At 42.1% G+C, this 25,156-nt stretch overlaps 1 protein-coding gene across 2 annotated transcripts in view; it reads left to right on the top strand.

Annotated features, from left to right (window-relative positions):
• The window catches only part of sema3fa (sema domain, immunoglobulin domain (Ig), short basic domain, secreted, (semaphorin) 3Fa), a 63,437-nt gene that overhangs the window by 17,299 nt on the left and 20,982 nt on the right, over positions 1-25,156 (top strand). The window contains exons 3-6 of one of the 2 annotated variants that reach the window (XM_088308457.1): positions 17,498-17,658; positions 17,740-17,802; positions 21,584-21,703; positions 25,057-25,146. In XM_088308457.1, coding sequence (XP_088164583.1) covers positions 17,498-17,658; positions 17,740-17,802; positions 21,584-21,703; positions 25,057-25,146 — 434 coding nt within the window. The remainder of the gene's footprint in view (positions 1-17,497; positions 17,659-17,739; positions 17,803-21,583; positions 21,704-25,056; positions 25,147-25,156) is intronic. The other variant, XM_088308458.1, reaches the window with a different exon arrangement.

The raw sequence follows: 25,156 nt of genomic DNA on the forward strand, positions 1-25,156 counted from the left end.
GCTTCAAACATCATCAATGCACTTGCCGATGACGTCGGTCTCCTCTGTACCATGATGGACGACTAGCCCCCAGAGCCGATGGGACTACTTGGCGAAACAAATGTTTGACATATCTGGTTTTAATGTTGTCGGTTCTGCTGTGAAATGCCGTAAAAAAAGATAAATGCCTTAGACATGAAGTGACAATGGTCCTTTTGTTGACGTGTAATCCCATTTAGTAAGCGTTACACGCTGGGAATTCATTCAGTCCTTGGGCTTTTGATTGTGCCAGCATCAGTCCCATACAGGATTGGTGTAGAGCATGAAATGTTGCTTTTCACCAGCGTATCTGGATTACACTGTCCTATTAAAGCATCTGCGCGTGATTAATTAGTCACAAAGCTTTGAAATGCGTTCTGGGCAATTAAACTGAACCCAAGAGCAACTTTTGGGCATGTCCATGCAGAAATGTCAATGCACCAAATTGTTTAGGTTCCTTTGAAAATGTAGTCATTATTTAAGGATAAAAAGTGCAAGCACAAGCCAAAGATGAAATCATTCAATCCAAGATTTGAAAAGACAGAAAATCAATTGCTGTGCACTCAAATGGGCATAATAATCCATAGATTGATTGCTTTGATTGCGTGAAACGGCAGTTTAAGGGGGAGTGTTGCTGATTATCAAGTATGCAGTCCCACATTTTGGTGAACCGTAATTCCCGAGTATTACTTAATTAAACAGATGCACTGGTCTGAAAATTTCCCGTTTTAGACGCAAAAAACAAAATATTTTTTCATTGAAGCAAGATACCACAAAATGTCCTTCGCCATTTTCTCAGAAAGCAATCAGAGTTAACAATTGTCAACATTAAACGTGTTCAATATTTGTCATCGGCAATTGTAAATGAGGAGACTCGAAGGTTATCTGTGGTGAAAACGTTATGTGTGCGGTGTGCCGTGTCGGTCATCTTGAGTATTTCTTCTTAGCGTCTTCTTTGTCTTTTGTTTGTTATGTCACACATCAGATAAAAGAACATGACAGATTTTATTTTCTATTTTATTCCGTTTCATTACTTTGTTCGGTCACTCTTCATGGTGGAGCCCTGATACCATTTTGTAGAATCGACAGTGTCAGCGTCGCCCTTGTCTATTTTCGTGTTAATGTTGCAAATGAGTCACCAAGGCGCTCCACATGATTGTAACCTGACCGCTGGAAAAGTTGCCTTACAGAAAATGACAGACTGCAAACAAACCAGCCACAAGTGACGAAAGACATCAGTGCTTTTCACATCTGATTAGTTAAAAAAACACACAAGCACAAACAAACTGAAAAAAATCAAATTGGATGATAACAGGGAGTAGCATAGAGGAGAATTCTCCAAGGCTGGTGTGGATCATTCTGTTTGTCTTATCGGTGCTGAGCGTATGGCTAAGCGCAGACTTATGAAACGGTATGACGGCGCAAGATAAGAAGGTTTTAGCCGCCGTGTGGCTGTGCAATCACTGGCCTCCTCCTTGGCGTGCATGTTAGAGTGCGAATGGAAGGAACTGTGACCGAGATCAGTCTCGGATGTTGCCTTTCTCACCAGCGATAAGACTCATCCCCTTCTCTCTTTATCTTGCTTTCATTCTTCAATGAAAAGCCACCACAGCGAGCTAATATTTTGTTTCATCATACCTACGAGAGCAACTCCCCAGCTGTTGCATAACTAAAGTGGATTGCGCAAGACAACATCACTTCAGCGTATCATCCTTGCTTGTCTGCTTTTGGTTGCACTTCATTCATGAATTCAATGAGCCTGAAGAGTGAAAAGTGGCTGGTTAAGTTTGTCCATAATTGTTCTTCCAGTAACAACGTAATACTTTGAAGCCATAAATATAAAACGTTAGTACAATGGAAACCGAGTGTGCATTCTTTTTTATTCTCATATCTTCTGTGTAAACGTAAACGTTTGTAACCTTGAAATGTTCCAAATTAGAACCATTGTAAACGGAGAACCCCCTGTGATTGCTTTCTTGTCAGAATCAATTAGGAGGGTCATGTGAACCACATGTTTTGATGTGGTTCCTTCAACACAGACGTTTCGTTTTGAATTGTATGAATGTGACAGAAAAACCCTTGATTGTCATTCCGCAGATGTGCCCCTTATTAATTTGGATTTTCCTCCAACTAGGGCCTTTTGCAAGCCCCTTTTCTCTACCAACCACCCCGAAACAGACTGACCCTTGTGGTCACGGGTGAGACAAAGGCCACAGGGTCGCAGAGGAGGATGTCCCATCTGTCCGTCAAACGTGAAAGCCGGCAAATCAACAGGCGATGGGGGTTTGGGGAATAGGAGGGGTGAGAATGTCAGTCAGCAACGGGGAGTGAAAAAAGAGCGTGGATTACACAGACAGACAGTAATCTAAAGGTCTGTCAGTCAGGCTGACCTTGGAACCAGCTTTGCTTTAATCGCCGGCCAGGATGAGAGCGCGAGGCCCTTCGATGAGCAGACAATTCCCATTATCCATTAAAGATGTAATGGCTGCCAGCACACTTCATCTTGAGTGACACTTTCTTTCTCGGATTCAAAGCAAGTGTTTGAAATACAGACGGTCATTTGGCCCCTGACTATACTCTCCTCTTGTTTTCAAGGAAATTGGAGAATTGGTCCTGGTGGAAGATGATCCAAAATTTTCCTTGGTGTAAAAATCTGCTAGCCCAATACCGATTTTACAATACGCCTATGTATGCGTTTTATTTCCGTTAATCCCTGCAAATGACATATTCATCAAACCAATTTGTGGGGATCCGACTTGACGAATAAATAGTTGGGGTTTCCGCACCAAAGTCCACGCGGGAGGACCCGAGCCAAGATTCAAATCAAGAAACTCTTGCCTATTGGGTGGACCAGTTTTCCACGAATTGCATCGCACTGACAACAATGAACGCGAGTGCCTTTTTGCCATGATGATGCTGGATCAAGGTACAGATGAAACATTACGTAGCACTCAGTGATGGCTATTTGACGAAATGTCCCAAATTGAGAACTGATTGTTGTTGCTTTTTTTTTTTTTTTAAATGGTTGTTTAAACATGTCATGCTTTGTGTCCTTCTTTCGACTGCAATCAGTGGCTCTGCTAGTTGTAGCCAAGTGCATTCCATTTTTGCTCCAATTGTTTCAAGATGCCATTAATCAACAATCTGCGATCATGGCCATATTTAGTGCTTTCCTACCGAAATCTGGCGCATCCAAAACTACCTCCCAACAAATGGATAATGGCATTCCAATGGCGTCACCCTTCCCCCTTGCCACGTCTCCCCTCACTTCACCTCCCACTATTCCCACTATCGTCAACTCCATCATCAGCTGCTCTCCCGTTAAGAAATGATGGATGAGTTCGCCACCCCCCGCATTGACAGATGTATTAAATGCCATCGCAGGATGGTCTGTTTCTCCCATCTAATGGTGAGCGTTCACTTTGTGGTCAACTGGAATCGTTCAAATCTCTGCACTTTGAGGCTGTTTTAATGGCTTCAGTCTTGCATGTAAAAACCCCTCCAAAAAAACGACTAAAAGTCACAGTCAAAAAATGGACTGTTTATGGTTGCTCCTTTTATCTTCTGTTGTTTTCAAATTATCAATCTGAATTGTTGTGAACACAATTGCAGGACTATGGGGGACTGTCTGAAGAGGGTAAAGCGTAACGTTTTCTGAGCAGATCAGGAAGCGTAAAAAGCATCCTTGACATATACCAGACCACAGGATAATGGCTCAAAAATAAAGGTTATTAGAGACATCACACCATGGACTTTTCGTTCGGATAATGTTTTTGAGACATCCAACAATCAGCCCTTTGCTGACTTTCATTGAAGGAAAATGCAAATCCTTGGCCTGATTGTTGGTATGTGTATGTCTGAGTCTCGTCCATTTTAGGGTACAGAACACACACACACACACTCATGTAGCACTGCTCTCACCGAGGTCTTAAACAGAAACCATAATATTGTTCCTGGGCTGCTCCCGGGGATTTAAAATCGGTGTGTTTTTGTTTGAGCAGACTGTCCTGAGTTGATCGAAAATTTCTGGTAAATTTATTTGTTCTGTCCAGGCTTGTGGTCGCCGATCTTATAATAGGCCGTAAAAAGGCCCGAGTTGCCTGGAGAATCATCCTGGGTGACATTGATCTGCGGGTTCACTGATCCCCAGTCGCATGCTAATGGAATGGATGAAGGGAGAGTTGTTATCTTTAATCTGATTCTCTTGTACGGGCCTCGTTTAGTTTTTTTGCGTGTCAGTAGAACTGACACACATACTTGGATTAAAAAGTTTTTTTCCATATTTAGATTAGATACAATTTGTTCCATATTTCTGTGACAATGAAATGTCATCTGTATAAAAAATATATCACTGGATTTGATGGGCTCTAAAAAAAAAAGTACCGGTAAACCATTTTTGAATGATCGTTTGGCTTTTGGCTGAGAGGTGAGATACATGCGGAACTTTTCAGGAGTCACATGGCAAATATAGACAAACAGGCATCCACACGCACATTTCAACCTATGGACAGTTTGGGGTTGGAGTCAAATTGGTTCACACACACAATAAAGGGCAAAAAAACACAGTCACCCAAAATGTTTGGGAGATTGGTCTTTCAGGTGAAATTTTAGGATTAGCCTAAACTATAACTGTTAATTTGACCTTCTCCAAATGGTTTTAATGTATGTGTCTAACATGTCAGTGTACTCAGTACTTTTTGACCATTCTGTTCTCGAACAAGGAGCTGAAATGCACTTTCTTTTTTTTTTATGTGCATTGAATTCTTTGGAAAAAGTCAAATAAATGTTATTGCGCATTTCGCTTCAGCCTGAGATTCCACCTGGAAGCTTTTGTGAATGTATGTTTCATGCATTGGCAACCTTACTAGTCTGTCAAATGTGAAACCTTTGACTGGGAGAATGTTCACAACGCCCCTTTGGTTCTCAAAGGATGTTCTGCTTGTTTTTGTCTTTTGTTGCTAAGCGTCCACATCACAGTAAATCAAACAGAATGGCAAGAAAAAAAAAAAAGAAAATGAGCAGCTTGTCCCCCCCGGACCCCGACTGAGATGCTACCATCTGAGCTCCACACAGCACCGTCTGAAATGCAGCCATCTAATTGTTGAGCGTTATGCAGTTGTCATATGGCATTAGAGCGTCTACCTGGTAGGATGGAGGGTGGGGGTTGGTGGGGGGGGGAATAACCCCTCTTTTGTTTTTCTCTACTGTGGGGTCAAGTGGGCGTGTGCAGCGATAGACCCTGCGGTATTATGCTGACCGTGAAGGGGCAGATGGGCTTCTGCCAGTGGGCCATTAGTGGCCTGCTGTGGGACAACTTCACAGATGCCTGCGATCTACGTGCTCTATTAGCTGGCCATTTGGGACTGAAGGTGGGCTTATATGCGCATTAAAGACCTCTGAGTGACCTTTCGGCGTGACACCCAATACAGGATTGAGTTTATTAAAGGTTACAAGTTGAAACGTGCGCTGCATTCAACAATAGCCACCAATGGAATTCATTGAGTGTATACACTAGCCAGCAACAGTTTATGGATGTGTTGCCCATGACATGCTTTTTGCAAAATACCCCAAGGATTGAGAAATATATCAAACTGTACACACCCTGTTTCTTTTCTCCCTGACATCAGATAGTTTTTTATGTCATGCAAGTTGTTTTTACTTGTGGGAGCAGACTCAAGAGTGTGTGTGTTTGGGGGGGCAAGTGTCCGTAAAAACTGTCAAATTATTTTTAGTCGTTATACACTGCCCTGTGTGCATGTGACGCATTGACAAACATTGGTTAGCTAATAGGTGCATCTGACATTATTAAATGCTGTTCTGCTTTCCGTTTGGCTTTGACATGAAAGAAGAGGCATTACACCTAGGGGGATGTGGGTGTTGAGATAGTGGTCATTTGAAAGTAGCTCTGGATCTTCACCCAGACTGTCTGATCTTGTGATCTGTGGAGAAACACTTTCCATAGGTGATTGTTAGATAAATTAGCCCCCAAGTTATACAATACAATACAATGCAACTTTATTTATAGAGTGCATTTCACAGCAGCTGGAGCTGTTACAAAGCGCTTTCCATATGGAATAATATAAATTAGCAGGAAATTACAACACATTTACAGTAGATATCAGAAGAACAGCAGAACGGCGACAGTCTCATGTTGAGCCTAAACCCAAACAATAAAACTGTGTCTTCAAACTCCAAAGGAGTTTTAAAAGTGGAGAAAGAGGGAGCTTGCCAAACATTCAATGTGAGGTCCTTCCATAGAGAAGGACCTGCAACAGAAAAGGCAAGATCCCCACTTAGGCTCTGCCTCGTCCTTGGCACCTCCAGCAGCATATTGGAAGTGCAGTGAAGTTTGCTCAGAAAGGTTTTCAGAAATTCCTAAATTGCACTTGATTTAATTTGACTCTTAATGGGTGGGAATAAACTCCTGAGACAAAACTCAAAAGTCAATTTTTTCACCTGCTCCTGCGAAAAGAACTCCAGCTCGTCTACTTTTGGTGCATCCCCTCCTCTGTTGCGTCTCAAACAATGAACCACATGGCGTGTGTTTGTGTGTGGACACAAGAGTTATTCATTGAACGCTCAACTTCATCATAGCTGGGAAGTAAGCAGAAGTGAAACCATGCATCATTATTAATACGGGAAATGATATCTATGGAGTATTTTGTAACTGCGTCATTTTTATGAATCCAAACAGTCACTGTTTGCATCACAGGGAGGAAAGTATTGCTCATTACAACCTTCAGGAAGTGAAATCTGGCCTTGGAAGAACCTTGGGGAGGTTTGATAGGGGATTTCTTAAAATTCTTCCAATCCTAACTTATCTAAGTATGCCTAGATTTGTCATGCTGGAACAGAAAAGGGCCTTCCCCAAACTCTTCCCACACATTTGGAATTGATGTGGAATTATTATTTGTAAGACGTGAACTAATGAGTCTCGCTGTACCACTTGTTGATTTATTTGTAGTATTTGTTTACTTTAGTTTCTTTTGCCAGGCCTTGTCTGTTTGCTTATTACAAAGATGTAACTCATGAGTCAGTTCATGTGAATGAAGCTCGGCCAAAATTGTTAACCCCACCAAACTCTGAGACAACATTAACTTTGTTTGAGCTGAATAATCTACAAAAATGTCAAATTAGTCACCATTCATTTCTTGAAAGGTTTTTAACAGCATGTGACAGCCATGATGTAAATTTCCCCCCAATCAACCGTCCATTTCAGTTAATACAAACCTTCACAAATTATTTTGGTTACTCATTTGAATGCTTTAATTTAACTATTTGCTTTCCACCATCATAAATTCTCCTTTCGACACCTTGGTGCACAAATGAACAACGGGTTGAAGTTGAAGTCAGAGAGAGTTAAATACATCATCACTGCGTTTATCACACTTGCACGTCACCCCCCTGCTTCTCCCACCTGTGGCATGCCGGGCGCTAAAGAAAAGAGTGAAGGAACCGACAGAAAAAGGTGCGTTATCTCAACCCGCTGGTATGTAGATGGCTGTAAATGATAAAATCAGGCAAGCCAAAGAGGAGAGGAAGCCCATGGTAATAAATCAAAACATGCATAGAGCGGTTAGAGTGAAGAGAGATGGCATATTTGTATATTTTGTTGTGTTATTTTACAAAAAGGGCGACCATAACATTTTTTAATGATGGTATGCAAGCCTAGCGGAAATGCTGCAAGCAAATCTGATGCAAGAAAGCAACAAGATGAACGATGTTGAGATGTTTCTTTCCTCCCCTCATCACTCATTGCCAAACGATACAGAAACGGATATGATATTTTGTAAATAAAGGAAATATTCAACATCTCTATTCGGCACGTAATGTTGTAATGTTTTGACATTTGGCACCAGGGTTTCTCGGTTAACAATGGAAATACAGGAAATATTTGTATGAAAAACCCTTCTTGGCCATAAATAAAAACGAATCAATTAAGTAACAGTATATATGTCACTTACTTACACACTTATACACTTCTAGTTTGTACCCACAAAATGTCTTATGTCTGCACCCTTGTAAACTGAAGACCCGTTCCGTTGTATCGCTATAATTTTAGGGGACAGGCTGACAAATGTGTTACGAATGACACATAGTAGAGCTTATTGATTAATGCCATAGTTAGCACAGTAACACTAATTCAGATCAAAATAGACTATTTATTGTGAAGTAATATTACACTATAATAAATCAACATTTGCATTTAGATACTGTGAAAAATAATACGTGAACTAGAGGTTGGCATGTCCGCCTCATAACAATGAAGTGGGGCATTCAAATCTTAGCTTCTTCCTGTGTGGAGTTTACATGACTTTTCTCTGGTTACCTCCCACATTCCACAAAAGCCAACGGCTTGAACTTGTCCTCAGGTCGAAATGCGAATGTGAATGGTTGATTGTCTGTATATATTACCCTGTGATTGACTGGTCACTAGTCAATGACCTGCAACTCACATGCAAACCAAATTAGGACACGCGCCTCAACAACAGATCGATAAATAATTAGTTTGGAATCCATTTTGTTCAAACGTGTGACATATATGCAAAAGCAATTTACCTGTAGATGAGATAATTATAACTTGTGCAGGAACCCCACATACAAACAGGTGAAAACAAAATCTTGTGTTTTGTTAAGAACACTGAAGCGACCTTGGAATTACCTCAACTATTGGAAAAGTGAAGGGGGTCTTACAAGAGAACAGTGTGGAACATCCCACCACCAGAACCACTATGCCCCTCACAGATATCTATACAGGTTTAAAAATCTATTTTCTGTGCCAAAACCCTTTTTTTTTCATCCACCAAACTGAAAGCCATGCAATCAGTGTCATTGTGTATCTTGGCAAACAGTTCTGTTATTTCTCTACCTGCCATGTCATGATTTTGATACAAATCCCCTCCTTCTGCGGCAGTTAAGGGGCTCTCTACTTCTTTCTCTGACCAGAGGGGCTTAGACTCAACAGTTTACAATTTACCCACTACGGCCTCTTTTGACGAATGGAAGTCCTTCAAGTCGGCAGTCCTCCAGTCTCTAGAAAACATTTGTGTGTTGCGAATGAAAAATGACCACAGGGAGTTTCGTGGATGCAGAGTGGGTCGAGGTGGCTGTCGTCCCTTGTGGACCTTGAATCAACAACACTTGCGTCTAATGGTCCCGCTAAATTTACCTCCTCTAATTGTCCCCCATCTCATTTGCCGCCAGCTAGAAACACACCAGCCGTGAACTTGATGGACAAGACGCTCCAAATGAATGAGAAATTGATTTATTGACTGATGTGCTCTGCTTGGGACTAACTTCATCAAACTCGGTGGAAGAAGGGATTCTGAGTAATCCATAAATATGAATTGAGTGGGAGCATTGTGAATCGGTGTGTGTGTTAGCACAGCTGACAGAAACGAAGAGTATTCGTCCTGAGTGCAAGGTCAGGGGTTAGTTTGGGAGAGGAGGCTTTTCACTCTTTCAAACCAGCTCACTCTCATTATTCAGTTCTTCTCAGTAATCCCTTTTAACCTGATTTGTCACAGCCAAATCAGATGCAAAACACAGCTCAATTTTTTCAAATTGGCAAGAACTTCTTTTTCCGAAGGCCACAAATGTACTTCGTGGTAAATTTATACAAGGTAGAAAAAATATCTACCATAACTATATCTTCCTCCATCTTCAGTATCAATATGACCACCCTGACCCCGAGATAATCCGGATTAGGTCCGAATGTGTTCGAGGCTGAGGACGAGCTTTCACCCTGGAACCTTCGTGCACTCTAACCTTTCACAGACAGCTGTCCATTGCAGTGGGTGTTGAAGGAAGAGCATGAGGTCCTTGGTCATTTGCACATTGGTATTTGCTTGGAGGGAATGATATGATGGGGCTTTGTGGTGCATGATAGTCCCCACAAATGACATTTATTAATTAGGAATGGTGCTCTGTGTGAGATTACAGTTACCTCTATACTTAATGTTTTTCAGACAAATATCTCCTGTAATTATGACTCTACTGCATTAGCATAGTTGGACTACAGCACATTCCGACTTGGGCACAGTTTCAGGTTAAGTACAGAACTAAAGTATCTCACAAGTGAGTATAGTATACTCCTTACATTTTTGTAATTTTTTTTTTCTTCCATGGGCGACAGTGAAGAAATGACACTTTACTAACATTTAAAGTACTCAAAGTACAGCTTGTACAACAGTGTATTGCCCCCTCAAAATAACTCAAAACACATCCTTTAATTTCTAAAGAACATCCAAATTGGGCGCACTTAGCAATTTTCACACAGGGGTGTACTGACTTTTGTTGGCAGCAGTTTAAAGATAAAAATGGTTACAATTATATTTTTTTAACAATTTCAAACATTTCATCAGGTTTGAATTATGTTTTTGTGACATGATTTCTTAATAATACAAAAACCCTTTTTGCCCTATGTTTCCAGTCTTGCTGACATCAACTTGTTTTGTTTTCCCACAAACACACTTTTTTTAGTCTTGGTTATTTAATTTCACACTTGGTTGGTGAGCAAGCACTCCAGAGACTCATCTATTTGTATACAAGCCATGAAAAATTTAATTTTCCATAATATGTCCCCTTTTAGTCTTTCTTACTCTGTATCGTATTCATCATTTTTCACTCTCTACATATTCACTGCTATAATCATAATGCCGGCTTGTCTTTTATTTAATACCAAGGCATAGCAAAACTCGGTGACCTACCTCCCCTCCACCTGAAACATGCTCAAGATCTTACCGTGCTTTTAATTAACCTTCCTTGACATCTGCAACGATAGATATAGTTTTAGTTATAATCTCTGCTCTATTTTTTTGCTCAGGAAGTCACCTCGCTCCTTGAATCAATGTTTCTTCTGCTTTCCAGCCGTGCAGGCAGTCAGGCAGGCAGGTGTCTATGATTTGATGTGGGGATCAGAGAACTCTATTTCTTTTTCTGCGCGCGCAAACACACACATACACGCACACGCACACACACATGGGCACACAGAGTCTATCAGAGGTAGACGAGCGTGAAGAGCATCTGAGCGACAGCATCCGGAAGCGCAGAGATAAGGTGTAATCTGCTTGCAATTATTTCTGCTTGACAGGCGCAGGTAAGGCAATCAGCTCCTGTGACGCGTGTTCTGAGTCAATAGTCCCCGACCACGACCAGGGAGGCGAGCGAGTGATTATGACTCCGACACAAAGCCCAGGCAGGCCTCTCTGAAAGCCAAAGTCAACTCTCAAAACGATACACGGACCTCAGGCCTTGAATGCACAAAGAATACATCCATCCCTTTTCTATAGGGCTTGTTTTCATTCGGGTTGTGGGTGAGATGGAGCCTACCTCAGATGACTGCGGGTGAGAGGCGAGGTTGATCCTGGACTGAATGCTAGCCAATCACTGGTCACAGAGACGAGCAAGCATTTTACAGAGACATTCACGAACACAATCAGAAGAACAGAGTTATATTTGCAATTTACATGAAATAGTAATCATTCATTTCCAAGACTTTTGTCTTCATTTCATAGCGAGTGGGTTCAATATGTTGCCATATAAGTATTTTATCCCAAGCTTTTACAAATTCAAACCATGATTGAAAATTCACTTCCAAGTAAAACTGGTCTTTGAGCGCCTTGGTCAACCAACACTCTTGCTGAATGGCTTGTATCGATGTGGAGTTTTTGGGAGTGCATTTTCAGTGTAGTGTGTATGAGTGGAACAGTTTAGAATATGCAGTCATGGGCAGACAGGTGCGTTTGCATTAGTCACATTCAAACATGCGAAATTCTCTTCTTTAATGCCACACATGGGCATCTTTCGTACGTAGATATAAACCGGATATGTACACAATGTGGCTCCAGTATAATCGCTTATCCCTTCACATCCGACCTATACGTCATCAAAAGTACTCAAAGTACAGCTTGTACAACACGTCTTCCGCACGGGCAAGGGAAAGCATTTGGCAGGGAGACTACTAAAATCGTCCGTGACTCTGCAAAGGATGTTTTTACAAACAGTTTAATAACAGGCCTTGCTGCGTGAACGTAGTCATAGTTATATACCTTTTTTTTTTTTTAGACATTATATTGTGCAATAATGGCGTTATTAAGAGGTGGATTAATTAGGTCACTGAATACCCAGTGAAAGCCCAGATCTGAAACTCATCGCCCACCACAGTTCACAACTATGGCTAAATCGTGGCCAAACTTTTGTTCAAGGTGCGAAAATAAAGTATATCTAGAATATGTAAAAAAAAATATTTTTAAATACATTCATAAAACCAATAATAGTTGTGATTAATAAACTGATTATGTGATTAAACACTTTCAAAAATATATGCGCAGTACTGAATGAATTATTTCGGCAGCCTTAAAATTGTCGCAGTTTGCACTTGTCGCTAACATTATCCCACTGACAAAAACATGCTCAAGTGGGGAGGGGATTTGTGTGCACATTTTTCCTCCCTTACGATCAGTCAACAAAAACCAGATTGTCGGATGTCTTGAAAAGATTATCATAAGCGATTATCCTGACGTGTGACAAAGTGGCTTCTCCTCCCCACACTGCTCTGGTCAGAATTCCGAATCACTGGTGCTTTTTGACGAAAGAATGCTATTATGACTTTTAAATTTTGCACAAGTGCAAAATGTGTCTCTTTGTAGCCCACTACCCGATTATAAACCTGTTCAATATTTCCAATCTTGGATCCTTACACCGAGTTGGGTCGAGTCACAGACTCCGTGATTGTGATGTGAAATGGTGGAAGCTAACTGATGCGCCACCCCGATGCTAGCACCTGCTTGTCTTGCGTGTTTGTGGAACAAGTATCACGAGTCACTTTCCATAGTGAAAAAGAAAACAAGACGAGTTGGCAACCACAATGTAATTACAGTCTTGATAGATGCTGAGTCTTGCCCGCGATTGACGTCTAAAAAAAGGTTTCTAATCACTTGCCACAAGAGCACTATATGAAGCTCCTCAACTCACTTCAACATATCTCCTTAGCACATAAATGCCACAAACTGGTATGGAAGCAATAAAAAAAAAAATTAGACAGCGCACTAGTCTGAGCACAAGAAAGGGGAAAATTAAGGATAAGTTGTAAAAAAAAAAAAAAAAGTCATAGCTCCTATTTCTTCTTCTATGGCTACTCTGACTTTGTCGTATTTTCTGTCAATGTGGCACAATGTGTGTGGGGTACTGTCAGTCATCACAATTTCACTACACACTACAGGAACAGAATTGCAGATTTTTTTTCTTTTGTTGTGTTTGTTTACTTGTCATGTGTGGTTTATCTCATATATTAAAAGTCATTGGTATTTGCATACCCCGCATTTAAAATCGTCACATCAGGTTCACTCGTCGGGTGCTTCCTTCATTTGTGCATGCTCGGCTGCAGACAAGCCGTAGCACGGAGCGGCCACGCCTCGACATCAAGCCAACGAGAATTCAAGCAACGTGCCGCAGATGCCTGGACAAGTGTGTCGGATTTTTCAGCCCCCCTCCCCCAAATCCCCTTTCATCTTTCAGCAGACTTGATTTGGGAGGCTGTTTGCGGCATGATGAGAAGCGCGGAGAATGTTGAGGAGCTGCAACTTTTCTCAGCCACTAATATCTCTTTTTGCTCCTAAACATTATTTTAACGAGAGGGAGAGGGGTGGCCCCATCCAGCAGGTGGACCACACCACAGGTCTTTGCATTGTAAGAGAGTAATGGGGAACACATTGGGTTCTATCAAACACAAATTATATACACCAAGGGCATGAAACAGAAGACAAACATCACAGAAAAAAAATGCATTTGGCTTCAATTTGTCTGGTAATAATTACAAAGTCCTCGCTGCTTTTGGAAACACAATAATATGCAACAGACCCTGTGGTTTTCATAGACACACAACTGTCATTGTTGAGTTTACCAGTGGGTTTTCAATTGAGCTTTCTAACACAATATCAAAGCCATATTGTGTTTTTGTAACATTTCCCAGGCGTTTTGAATACAAGCATTGATAGATGAGTGGTGAAAATGAACACGGATAAAGGCGGGTAGATGTTGTCATACCACTGCTCTTATCTCACCACGCTAGAGGCAATGTTTGTGTTACGGCACGTCTCCACTTTGCAAAGGCATTACGTGTCTCTTGGATGCGAATTGTGCAGTTTTGCCAATTCCAATGGCGACATTAATGTTTTTTTATAGACTCATTGTATTCCACCTAAAGGTGCAATGAATCTTTCTACAGGCTTTGCTATTGAGGTGAAATTGGAAAGCAAAACTGGCATTATTAAGTGTCCTGCATGGCATTTTTATGGTTCATTTGCCTTCCCCAGACATTATTGGCAACTACTGTACCATATATTGTGGTTTTATATAGTTCATGAGTGCAAATGAAGACGGGTGGTAAAATGAGGCTTGTGAACATGTGCAAACTCGCAGGACGTGTTGATTTTTTTTTCTTCACACCCCAGGCAGTCTTTCTTTTACTAAACATTAAGATATCAGAAATATGCAGACCTCCACGAGCGTCCTTTATTGCTTTTTGTATGATTTTATTTCGTATACACTCACGGCAAAACATCATTCACACAATCCGCCAGAGGGGCTTTGGGTAAGGAAAACCGAGTAAGGATGGATGTGAATTAAAAGCTGTCCAGACTGCAATTATACTGTATAGAATTTGCAGATTGCAATTGATGCCGAAACTCGAAGGACTTATTTGGAAAAAAGTATGTCATTGTTTAAATGACGATAATTTAGAAGCCAGCCTGTGTGTTTTATGGGTGCAGTTTGTAATGACACGTTTCTGGTGGAGGAAGGTAGTGTCAGTATGTTCTCCCTCTTATGGCATTGGTTCCTTACAACTAAAATGGACGTGTATGGCTGGATTTCTCTCTGTATGGTTCAAGTCGCAAATTTCTTTTTTTCTTCAGATTGGAATTCTGAAAATCCAACATGTGTGCGGCGTAAATGCAAAGCTTGACATCATAAAAATACACTGATCATTGATTTATAATCGTCTCCTGCCTATTCGCGGTTTGCAGTCTTGGGTGTGCTGAAGTGAGTGGAGATGCTTCTATTAGAGACGCCAAAAGCCCTGCCTTATCAAAAAGTAGTGCTTTGGCACCATCTGTGACATTTAATTATAAACCTTTGGAGGGAGGGGGCGACAGGTAAACGCATTAAATCAGAATTGGCCATTCGGGCATGGAGCGTAAACCCAGCCTGTGTGCTGCCGCTTTTACTTTGGCACCTTTTAGTCCTCTGCTCAGGTATTAACACATGTAATTTAACATGGGAGCAGACCAAAACCAACCCATCCAAGACCACCTTGAAGAAAACTCTGTTGGGTAATTGTGAGAAAACGATGCAGCCGGAACGTCAGCTACTAAATAGATGTTGGTAAAGCACCCAAACGTTCCAAGTCATCTGAAGTCGTTACCCATAAATCTCTTGAGAGCCCTTTGCAGGATCATATTCACCATTTAGCACCAGTCGGTTCCCATTCACACTCCTGCTGTGTGCAGATGTGATCAGTGTGAGGTGTCGTTGCATCTGAGAGATTGATTCTCTTTTAGCCGGCATCCAGTCACATATATCGTTTTACCTTCTGTAAGAACTCCCACCGGCGGCTGAGTAGCCTGCAGGCCTTCTGGCACTGGACTCATCATTTGAACATGTCTTCTTGCAAGTGGAAACTACCATGCACACATGACTTTTTATTCCAAGTACAGCAGGAAGATGTTCCCTCCCAGTCAAGGAGAGTGTATTTTATCTTGTATATCATATTCCTCATGAGCGAGCCAGAGAACAGCAGGGGTTTTTGTCTGCTCCCACCGAACAGGACCATGAGCAGGTCTTCTGGTTTTCTCGGCTTTGTCGAGGTTTCCTTTCCCAAGAACACTTGAATGGGAGCAAGAGACTGGGAGGTGCTGGGCGGACACGAGGCTGTCTTCCTACCAGCACACAATTATTCCCTGAAAGCCTCCCACCTGCCAAAGGGGTGTGTGTGTGTGCAGGGTGTGTGTGTGCATTATGTGGCTACGTTACACGTGATATGATTAGAGACGTTAGGGAATGAGCAGGTCTGCGCGGCTGGAGAATTTGCAGCAGAAGATTACGACCGCTCATTGCCATCATTCTGCGATGGAGGTGAAACAAAGCGGATGAAAGCCAGGATCCCAAAGTCCTATCTGGCTTTTGTACAGTTAACGCACTGCAGCCCGAGATTCCCGCACACTGTTCACCAAAGACGGATCTAGTGTGAAAAACCAGAAGAGTACTAAATCGATGGTCATTAAGAGTTGTTTTGACTTATAGAGTGATTGTTGGATTTCAGTTCCACCCCTTCCAAGAATGTAGGAGAAAACCTTGCAAGCGAGATCAGACCATGCGAAGTCCAGATTTAAACCCAGGATTTCTCAACTGTGACGCAGGCGTGCTCGCCACTACAAACTAAATTTTGGCAGTTTTATCAAAACCTAATATGGCTACACTCAGGGAACAGTTTACTGAAAGTATGTCCATTTTCTATAGCGCTTGTCGTCAATAGGGCCACAGCTGAGCTGGTGAATATGCCAGCTGGTTTTGGCCAAGAGAAGGCCACACACTGGATTGGTCGCCAGGCAATCGCAATGTCAAAGATAATTATCATATGGCGGCTCATAATGAAGCAACAATGCTACTACTTTTCAAGAATACATCAGAGGTATTCATTTATCAATTCATTTATACTTCATTATCCTTAGAAGTGTTTCTGACGTTGGTTCCTTCCATGAAGGAGGCAGGAATATTGACTCGGCATTGATACAGTGCAGTACAATCACACGGTTGTAGCAGCAGACTTTTATACCATTTTTTGGCTGTACCTCTATACTCTAGCGACGGTTGATTTGTCATTTAGCATATTGACAAAAAATACATTTATTTGTTACCTTGACTTGAGTTTAATTTGTTCCATTATTGTCTGATGTCATCCATGAATGATTGATTGGTGACCAATCCGAGATGTAGTCCATCTTTTGGGGTGGGGTCCAACTCCATGTGACCTCGAACAAGATAAGCAACATGAAAATGGCCTGGACTGTAATCAATATCCTACTTCTATAACTGCACTGTTTGAATGTGCAGTTATTTATACTGACCCAAAGAGCCGCATGTCGCTGCATAGCTGTTTTAAAATAACTTGTATTGTGTAAATAAATTGTATTGCGTAAAATAACTTTGGGGCGTCTGAGGGTTCTCTGCCTCGTTACTACTGTATATGCATCATTATATGTCTCTTTGTGTATGCGGGTGGTTCTGAGTGGTGAAGACAACCTTGCAGCCTATTCAAAAAAAGAGTATGAATTGAGAATTTGGCGCCACAACGGAGCAGCTTGCACACCATCCCATACAACCGCGTCTGTGATTTGTGTTTCCCAATTTTACGGTATGTTTTTCTACCACCACAGCCTCGAACAAAACCATTTATTTTCCCTCTCTCTCTCTTTGACAGAGTTAAAGTCGACCGGCACCGCTCACCACTTCTCCTTCTTGCTAAACTCGAGCGACTATCGAATTCTTCGCATGGACGAGGACCACGACCGCATGTACGTGGGCAGCAAAGATTACATCCTGTCTCTGGATCTGCACGACATAAACAAGGAGCCACTCATTGTAAGGCTTGTCATGTGATGGCAAAGAACTCCGGCTAAAGTATCTCAGTTTGTTGACCTGTCTTATTTAATTTTTTTTAAGATCCACTGGCCTGTTGCCGCTCAGAGGAAGTCTGAATGTGTCCTGTCTGGAAAAGACACCAATGTGAGTGTTACAAACGCACTACAGGAAAAATCACAATGGACTGCTGATCCTATATTGTGTGGCGTTATTGTTCCAGATGAGCAATGAGACACTCCACACACATAACAATATCTTGATCAACAATCATAACTCACATTTGTCAAACCATAATTCTGGTCTAAATCACTCTTAAAATGCCGCACACCACCGATTAAACGCTCAGGATAATCTTTCAGCAATATCTGATTATCGTATCAGGATAAGATCGTTGTGAGGCCTCTACGGAGCTTGCTGATGAGCTGATCATTTAAATCCGGTGTGTTGGAGGAGGGAAGTTTCTAAAACAGGCAGGGCAGTGGCTCTCGAGGACCACAGTTGCCTACCCCCGTTTTAGTGAAAGCAGTGTTCATCTTATGAGGCCTGGATGATCAGTTGCAAAAGTGATTTGTTATAATACAAACCTTGACTTGTGTTAATGATTGTGTTTCAGATAGAGGACAAAAATATGCTGATGAGCACGAATAAGTGTGTGAGCAAATTGTAGTTATTGAGGTTCTACTGAAGAATTTGTGAGAAATGGATTTTTCCAATGTCGACGGGTGACTGCCGGAGTTCACTGGTTCACCGATTGTGGGTGCCACAGTGTGGTGGTGGGGTTTTCTTCCAAAGTGCCACTTGGATGTCACAGTCTCATCCAGGATAGCGACAGCGTTGATTGCTGATTGTGAACAGCTGCTCTCAATGACGCTCGAGGGAGCAGTTCCTCGGAATGGGCCACACGGAATAGTCTCCATAGATCACTGGGAATACAGCATATTGCAACCGTATGTATACTTAGGGCCCAAGAGCCAGGCGGGGTGAAGGCCCTCTTGAAATCGCTGTTTATTATTCTTCGATGAGTGAATCAGATTTTTGGGGGCCTCCACCTGTCAAAGCTTCTGTATCCTGGTAAAAGCGCATCTACCTAAGGGGTCTCGAACCCGAGCCCCCAAAACTCACTCAGTTAGAAAAACAGTTTAATTGATCGACATGAAGAGCCGAACATATTAATCGGCTCATTGATTAAATTGGCCAATTGTGGCCTTTCAAACATCGGCCAAAATAATCGTTTTTTTATTAACTTTATATGGTGTAATTTCACCACAACAGAAAATGAGAGTTCTTTATATATCTCATATATTTTCAAAACTCTTCTTAAACATTTGGTTATTGCAGGACGAGGAGCTCATACCTGTTCCATTCGGACCTGATCCAAATCTAACTTAAAACATGGAAACTTCCCCTTCTTTCATGTTTACATGATATGTATTTCTCTGTCAAATCTCATCACATCTGGTTATAAATTGTTGCACTTTTGTCAATTTTTGCTTCCGAGCCTGCGGAAAGTTTTCTGGATAAAATCTATCTGGAAGGCACCTCAGTACCGCACAGGAAACCAATTCATTATCTTGTAATCATTTCACATTTTGCGGTCCAAACAACAAGCAAACAAAAAAAGAGTGTTAGCCTTTAGTAACTTCCAGACTTCTCTGAAGTGTTAATATGATCCACACATGCAAACAGCCACTAATCCGGCACTCCTCTCTGCCGTATAGAGCGGAAGCTAATCATGATGAAATGCATACAAAAACCAGATCCCTTTGCTTTTGAGGTACACCCACACATTTCATCAGACGGAGCGAAGTGGAGGGGAGTGACGAGGTAGAGAGAGCAGCCTGCTGTTTATCCAACTGGAATGTTCATTTGTGCATGTTCGCTGACCCGTTGCCTCTCTCTCTGTGCCTCCGGCTGCTTGGTATCGGCCTCTCATTGCTTGTATGAGCACTACGTGTGTTCAGGTTTGAAATTTCATCAGGAAACAAAAGAAATAATGTCGGCGTGCAGGAGACAACTCTTCACTGCAATCTTCACCTGCTCTTTAGGGGCCAGACAGATGACGACAATTCAGAAGCAATTGACAGTGGATGTCGGTGCAGGCGGGAGGTCAAAGGCAATCATTCCTGCTGTGCTCTCAGTAGGGGGGATCACAACTAGACACACGCACACACATTACCACACACACACTCACGCACTCTGCAGGAAACCTCGGACTCACACATCTGTTGTGTTGCTAATAACTGCCAAAAATAGCTTTTGCCCCGTCCTGCATGCACAAATCTTAGTTTAGATTTTTATGCTGTCAATTGCACTTGTAGCACCCTAAAATTTGTATCATAGATGCAGCGCCCTATAGGTGAAATAATTCCCTGGAGTTCACTCTTCATCAATTCACCTATTTGTGTTTTTTCTGTGTAACCCTTCCCCATCTTTTTGCTGAACAGTGTCCTTTTTTTGTATCACATAACAATGCCATCAGCGCTGTCACAGTAATTAGTCAGAGAATTGTTGTCAAAAGCATAAAATGATGAATCTCGACCGAGAGACAAGCTTTGCATGTCACCAAGCAGCTAAGTTTAGCCATGAGGAGTGTCTTTGCCATAAATCCATGTGCATTAACACTTCTGGTGTTTTCTTTTTAAACGTTAGTTATTTTTAAAGGGAAGATAAATTTGAAATAATAAAAAAGAAAATTGTGGCATGTGTGCATATATATATATATATATATATATATATATATATATATATATGTATATATATGTATATATATATGTGTGTGTGTAAATGGGCATCATTTATTTGCAATTTTCTACCACAGGATAATCAGGATCAACTTTTAGAGGTGTCTGATAATCGTGACTTTAATCTGTAAATCATTAAATTTCAAACATTAGCCTGCCCATTTGTATGGGAAAACAGCTGGTTTAACAAACTGAGGCAAGAAACTGCCAGCAGCATTTCTTTATTTGCTTGTGGAAGTGTTGTGGTGGCCATTGTTACCACTGAGGTCATCCGCATGCTGAACAAACCACATTACTCACGTTTTGTAGTTGCCAGTACATTAAGTAGTAGAATATTTTGGTCCAAAAAATGTTCAGGACAATGAATTGGGTTTCCCCTCAGCCCTGACCCTGACACTCCTCGCACACTGCGCAGTTCTGCTCTTTAGATTTTCTCTGACAGCGCCGAGTGATCCGGCCTCGGGCTCGGGGCCGAGCATGGAACAGAGCTGCCAAACAAGCCAGCAGCGGAAATGATGGATGTGATGGCTTTAGATTTTGGCAGAGGGCTTATTAACCACCAGTGGGGTATTATGTATTATGCAAATAGTTCTTTTTGACGGTGCTTCTTCCTTTTTGCAGGATGTATTAATTATCATCTATTTCTTTATGAGTAAAATATATATAAATATATTGACAGAGGTGCAGAAGAGGCTACAGATCTAAAATGACCTTTTGTGGTTAAGGATGAATGTTGTGTTCCTTTTGCACAGCTGGGATTTATCTGTATTTTTCGGACTTGCTGTTCTGTACTGCGGGAAATGACACGGATTGGTGGGGGGGCCGGTGAATTATTTACCTTCCAAGAAAGCATCAGAGCCATGTAAATGGTTGTAGGTGAAATGATAGAACAGTACGGAGTTTAACGTGATGCCGGCAAAATATAAAAATCCGCTCAGAGTTTGGTTTTAAGGCGACAGCGCCGTTCACATTGGGTGCAAAATGCTCAATGTGTCAAACGCTAACTTTTTTGCATAAACAGGATTCACATAGCTTGTTATTCAATCATTGAAAGATTCTCAAACAAAAGATTGTATCCAACAAAACAACACAACTTCAATTATATTATTGTTATTTTTTATCTGGAGCTATCCTGACATAACTGCTCCCTCATCCGGTTTGATCACGACTGTGCTCTCCCACAGGGCGAATGCGGCAATTTCATCCGTCTGATCGAGCCGTGGAACCGCACTCACCTGTACGTGTGCGGAACAGGAGCATACAACCCCATCTGCACGTACGTGGATCGCGGACGCCGGTCGCAGGTAAGCGAAGACTCTTTGCGAGACTTGACCTTTAGCTCTCTCTCCTTTTTAACAGTCGTGTCTGTCAATCGAGCTCAGGTCGTTGAGGCGACCCCTCTGCTCTCGCTCCTCAGTTTCCTCCGCTGTGCTTTTGTTCCTTCGTTTTCAGTCACTCACCTGCTGTCGACTTGCATGACTCGAGTTCCATTTTAGCCACATTTACACCAAGCAATATAATTCCAGTCGATACTATTGTTGGCTTTATGAAAGGTGCCAACACACAAGAGTGATCATTACAAGTCATTTTAAGGGGGCAAAATATGCAATATGGATTTTTTTTTTTCAATGGTTGTATAATAATACGTTGGTCTCTGGAATGCCTGGCCGCCCAACAAATGTTATATTAATAGCAAGTAACTTTTTTTCTGAAAATGTGTCTGTGCGTGGCCTTGTGGTTAATTTAACGGAATATTGACCCCACGCTGAGTTTCTCCTCTCATGACTTGGTAGCTTGACTGGGTGAAGAGCCGACATTTTCACGCAAATTCCGAAACAAACCTGCAGTGTTTACTTTTGATAAGTGCAAATGTTCAACAAAGTGCTGAACCTAGGGACGTTATTCGTGTTTGGTGATGTGTCACATATCAATGAAAGTTTAGTTGGGCAGTTAGCGGATGAAGTGCTGCCTCCACCAGTGAAAATACAATCAACACTTTTAATGTCTTTACAAATGCTAGTGTTAGCTTTTTTTTCTTATTTGCTTTTTAAAACTCAGGTCCAAGCTCCACCGCTATTCATCATGCTGACAAAAGCTGTACTGAGTAGTGGCCCCACAGTGGAGGGGTTAACACTGGCTTATCTACATGAAACAGGACTTCCCCCTCAAAACAGGCTGATTTTAACTAGACAAAAAAAAAATATGGTGAACTAAATGCTTAAAACACCCCAGTTTCAGGTTCGGCTAACGAGTTCATTTAGCGTAATGTTCACACACAATACAAAATGCCATGGACAGGCTAACAAATAGCATCAGTCTCATGGTGTTACAGACCTTGAAGCAACAGAAATGTGTATAACACAAATGGTGGCGCAACACATGTATTCCAATAAATATAGATATATCGCATAGATAAGTATAGCATAGCAATACTTGGTGGCATGGATTCTTTATCCCTTGCAAAGAACATCATAACTGTGGCTTTCTGACCATTTGGGAGCGTAATCTTCCATGTATCTACGTACATCCATATTATTCTGCCACCAACAGGTGCAGCACAATGTCCCTAGAAATTACATGTGAAAAAAAGATTAATTCTTTACATGCTATTTAACTATGTGATTGCTGTATGTTGAAATTGTTGAAATCACACAGTAAAGAAGAAGAATCACTGAGTGCTATTTTTCTTCGCTACTTAGATCAAGGGGTGTCGATCTCGCTCTTAATATCGCTTTGACGGGACATGCGGCAAATTCCTTGTCTGTAATCCCCCCATCCACCTGTTTATACAGAGCAGGCTCTGTAGGTCTGTCTTTCTGTCTGGCTAAGAGCCCCTGAAAAGCCATCACTACCGATGGAGCCTCTCATCCATCATCGCCCTCGGAGCTCCTCCCACTCCTCGGGCACGATGACCGACGGCCAGCGGGACACAGCTGCGCCCTGCGCCTTCCACTCCACTGTCTGTTTAGGATCAGCCTTCAAATGGGGCGGGGGGGGGGTTCACATTTCATTGTAAAGGTCAGTCGGCCTGCTTTCATTCAGCTTTTTACCCCTTAAAGGAGACCAATTATGTTGGGTATTTTTTTCACAATATATAACCGTTCCCCAGGGTCTTAATAAACGGTCTCTGGCAAATTCTGTTTGAAATACACTGAGGATGAACAATTATAACACACTACAAAGCTTTATGGAGGCGATGATTAATGACTTGATAGTGACTCTGTAATGTGTTTGGCCGTACTTGTAGCTAGCCAAAGCTCGTTGCTCGCTAGCTAGTGCGGCGTTAGTAGCACTGAGTTGGTGACGTGGTATGTGACATGAGCAACGTGCGCACGTCCAGTCAGCAAGTCATTCCGGGACCGTCTCAACGGTTGATATTCAGTTTTCCTATTCAGTGTGAGTGTTTTGATAACTCGCAAAATGCTAATTTTGCCTTGCCAAGCGTTGCACTGTGGTTCAAATCATAGAGTTGTAGGTGTTGGTTGTTCCATGTAAATGCAAAGTATGGCTTTCGTTACCATGGCAAGTGTGGGCAGGGGTTGGACATGCGACAAAGGCTATTCATTGTTACCAACCTTTCTGAACCCTGTAACATAGGGATGGGCGAATTATTGCCTCCAGTCCACACCCTTTCTATAAATATTTGCAAGTGTTAATTTTCAAATTTCCACAACATTCCTTGTAAATAACAATGCCTCATCATGGGTTGAGCTATTTACTTATTCTTGTTGGCCTTGGTGGCTACCAGGTGGCCATGGGCCCCATGTCGGTGACCTCTGGTGATTCAGTTTGTCTGGTGCATCACCAAACACAATTATGCCGAACTAACTCCCACATGGACAAGAGAAGCTCAGACTGGCGACACTGTTCTGAATCCTTTTGCCAACACGGTTGCTCTGCATATTTTTCGGCATCGACATGATAATCCTTCTATGTGGTGCGGCGACTGAACTCAGGCCATCTCCTGAAAGTGGCTCAGCAACACAGCTTAGCTGATCATGACTTTGGGGGAGAAACATGGTGGTGGTGGGATGGGCGGTGAATTAGCCCAATTGTGATGTCACAATTTGTAACCGCTAAATCAAAGACTCCTTTTCAAAGCTAACCAGACAACAAAATATTTCCCCAGTTGTTTAATTTCACTTCAGAGACCCAACAATTAAATACAAGCCATTCAAAAGTGGATTTTCCATGATCAGTTCCCTTAAATGTCCAATTCTGATGACCCTCTGTCTACTGTAGGGGTCTTCAATTCTGTTCCTCGAGGGCCGGTGTCCTGCCCGTTTTCCACATCTCCCTGGTGCAACACACCTGAGCAATCGTAATCTAGCGTCTACAGACCTTGCTGATTATCTGATCATTTGAATCAGCTGTGTTGCAGCTGAGAGAGATGGAAAACCTGCAGGACACCAGCCCTCGAGGAACAGGATTGAGGACCCCTGGTCTACTGCATGAAGCTTGCATGACATGCACAACACCAAGCACCACTTTCATTTTTTGACACTTTTTTCCCCTAATCCTTCACCATTCCCACTTTTGGTTGATTTTCTCCGTTCTGCTGTTTGTGTCATTAGCGTCCACCGGTCAAATGTGGCTTTGTTCCAGCCGGTCACGTGTCAGTAACGAGACAGCCAAATGTGCCATATCTGTGTTTTAGGGCTCCTACTACCTCCAGGCCCCCAAATCTGGAGGGAGAACCAATCGGGCAGCTGACCAGAGTGCCACGTCAGAGCTTTTGGAGGCCAAGGTGGGCGTTG

This window comes from Idiotropiscis lumnitzeri, chromosome 11 (genome assembly GCF_059441095.1).
Source record: "Idiotropiscis lumnitzeri isolate Australia: NSW breed Sydney's pygmy pipehorse chromosome 11, RoL_Ilum_1.0, whole genome shotgun sequence".
Lineage (NCBI taxonomy): Eukaryota > Metazoa > Chordata > Actinopteri > Syngnathiformes > Syngnathidae > Idiotropiscis > Idiotropiscis lumnitzeri.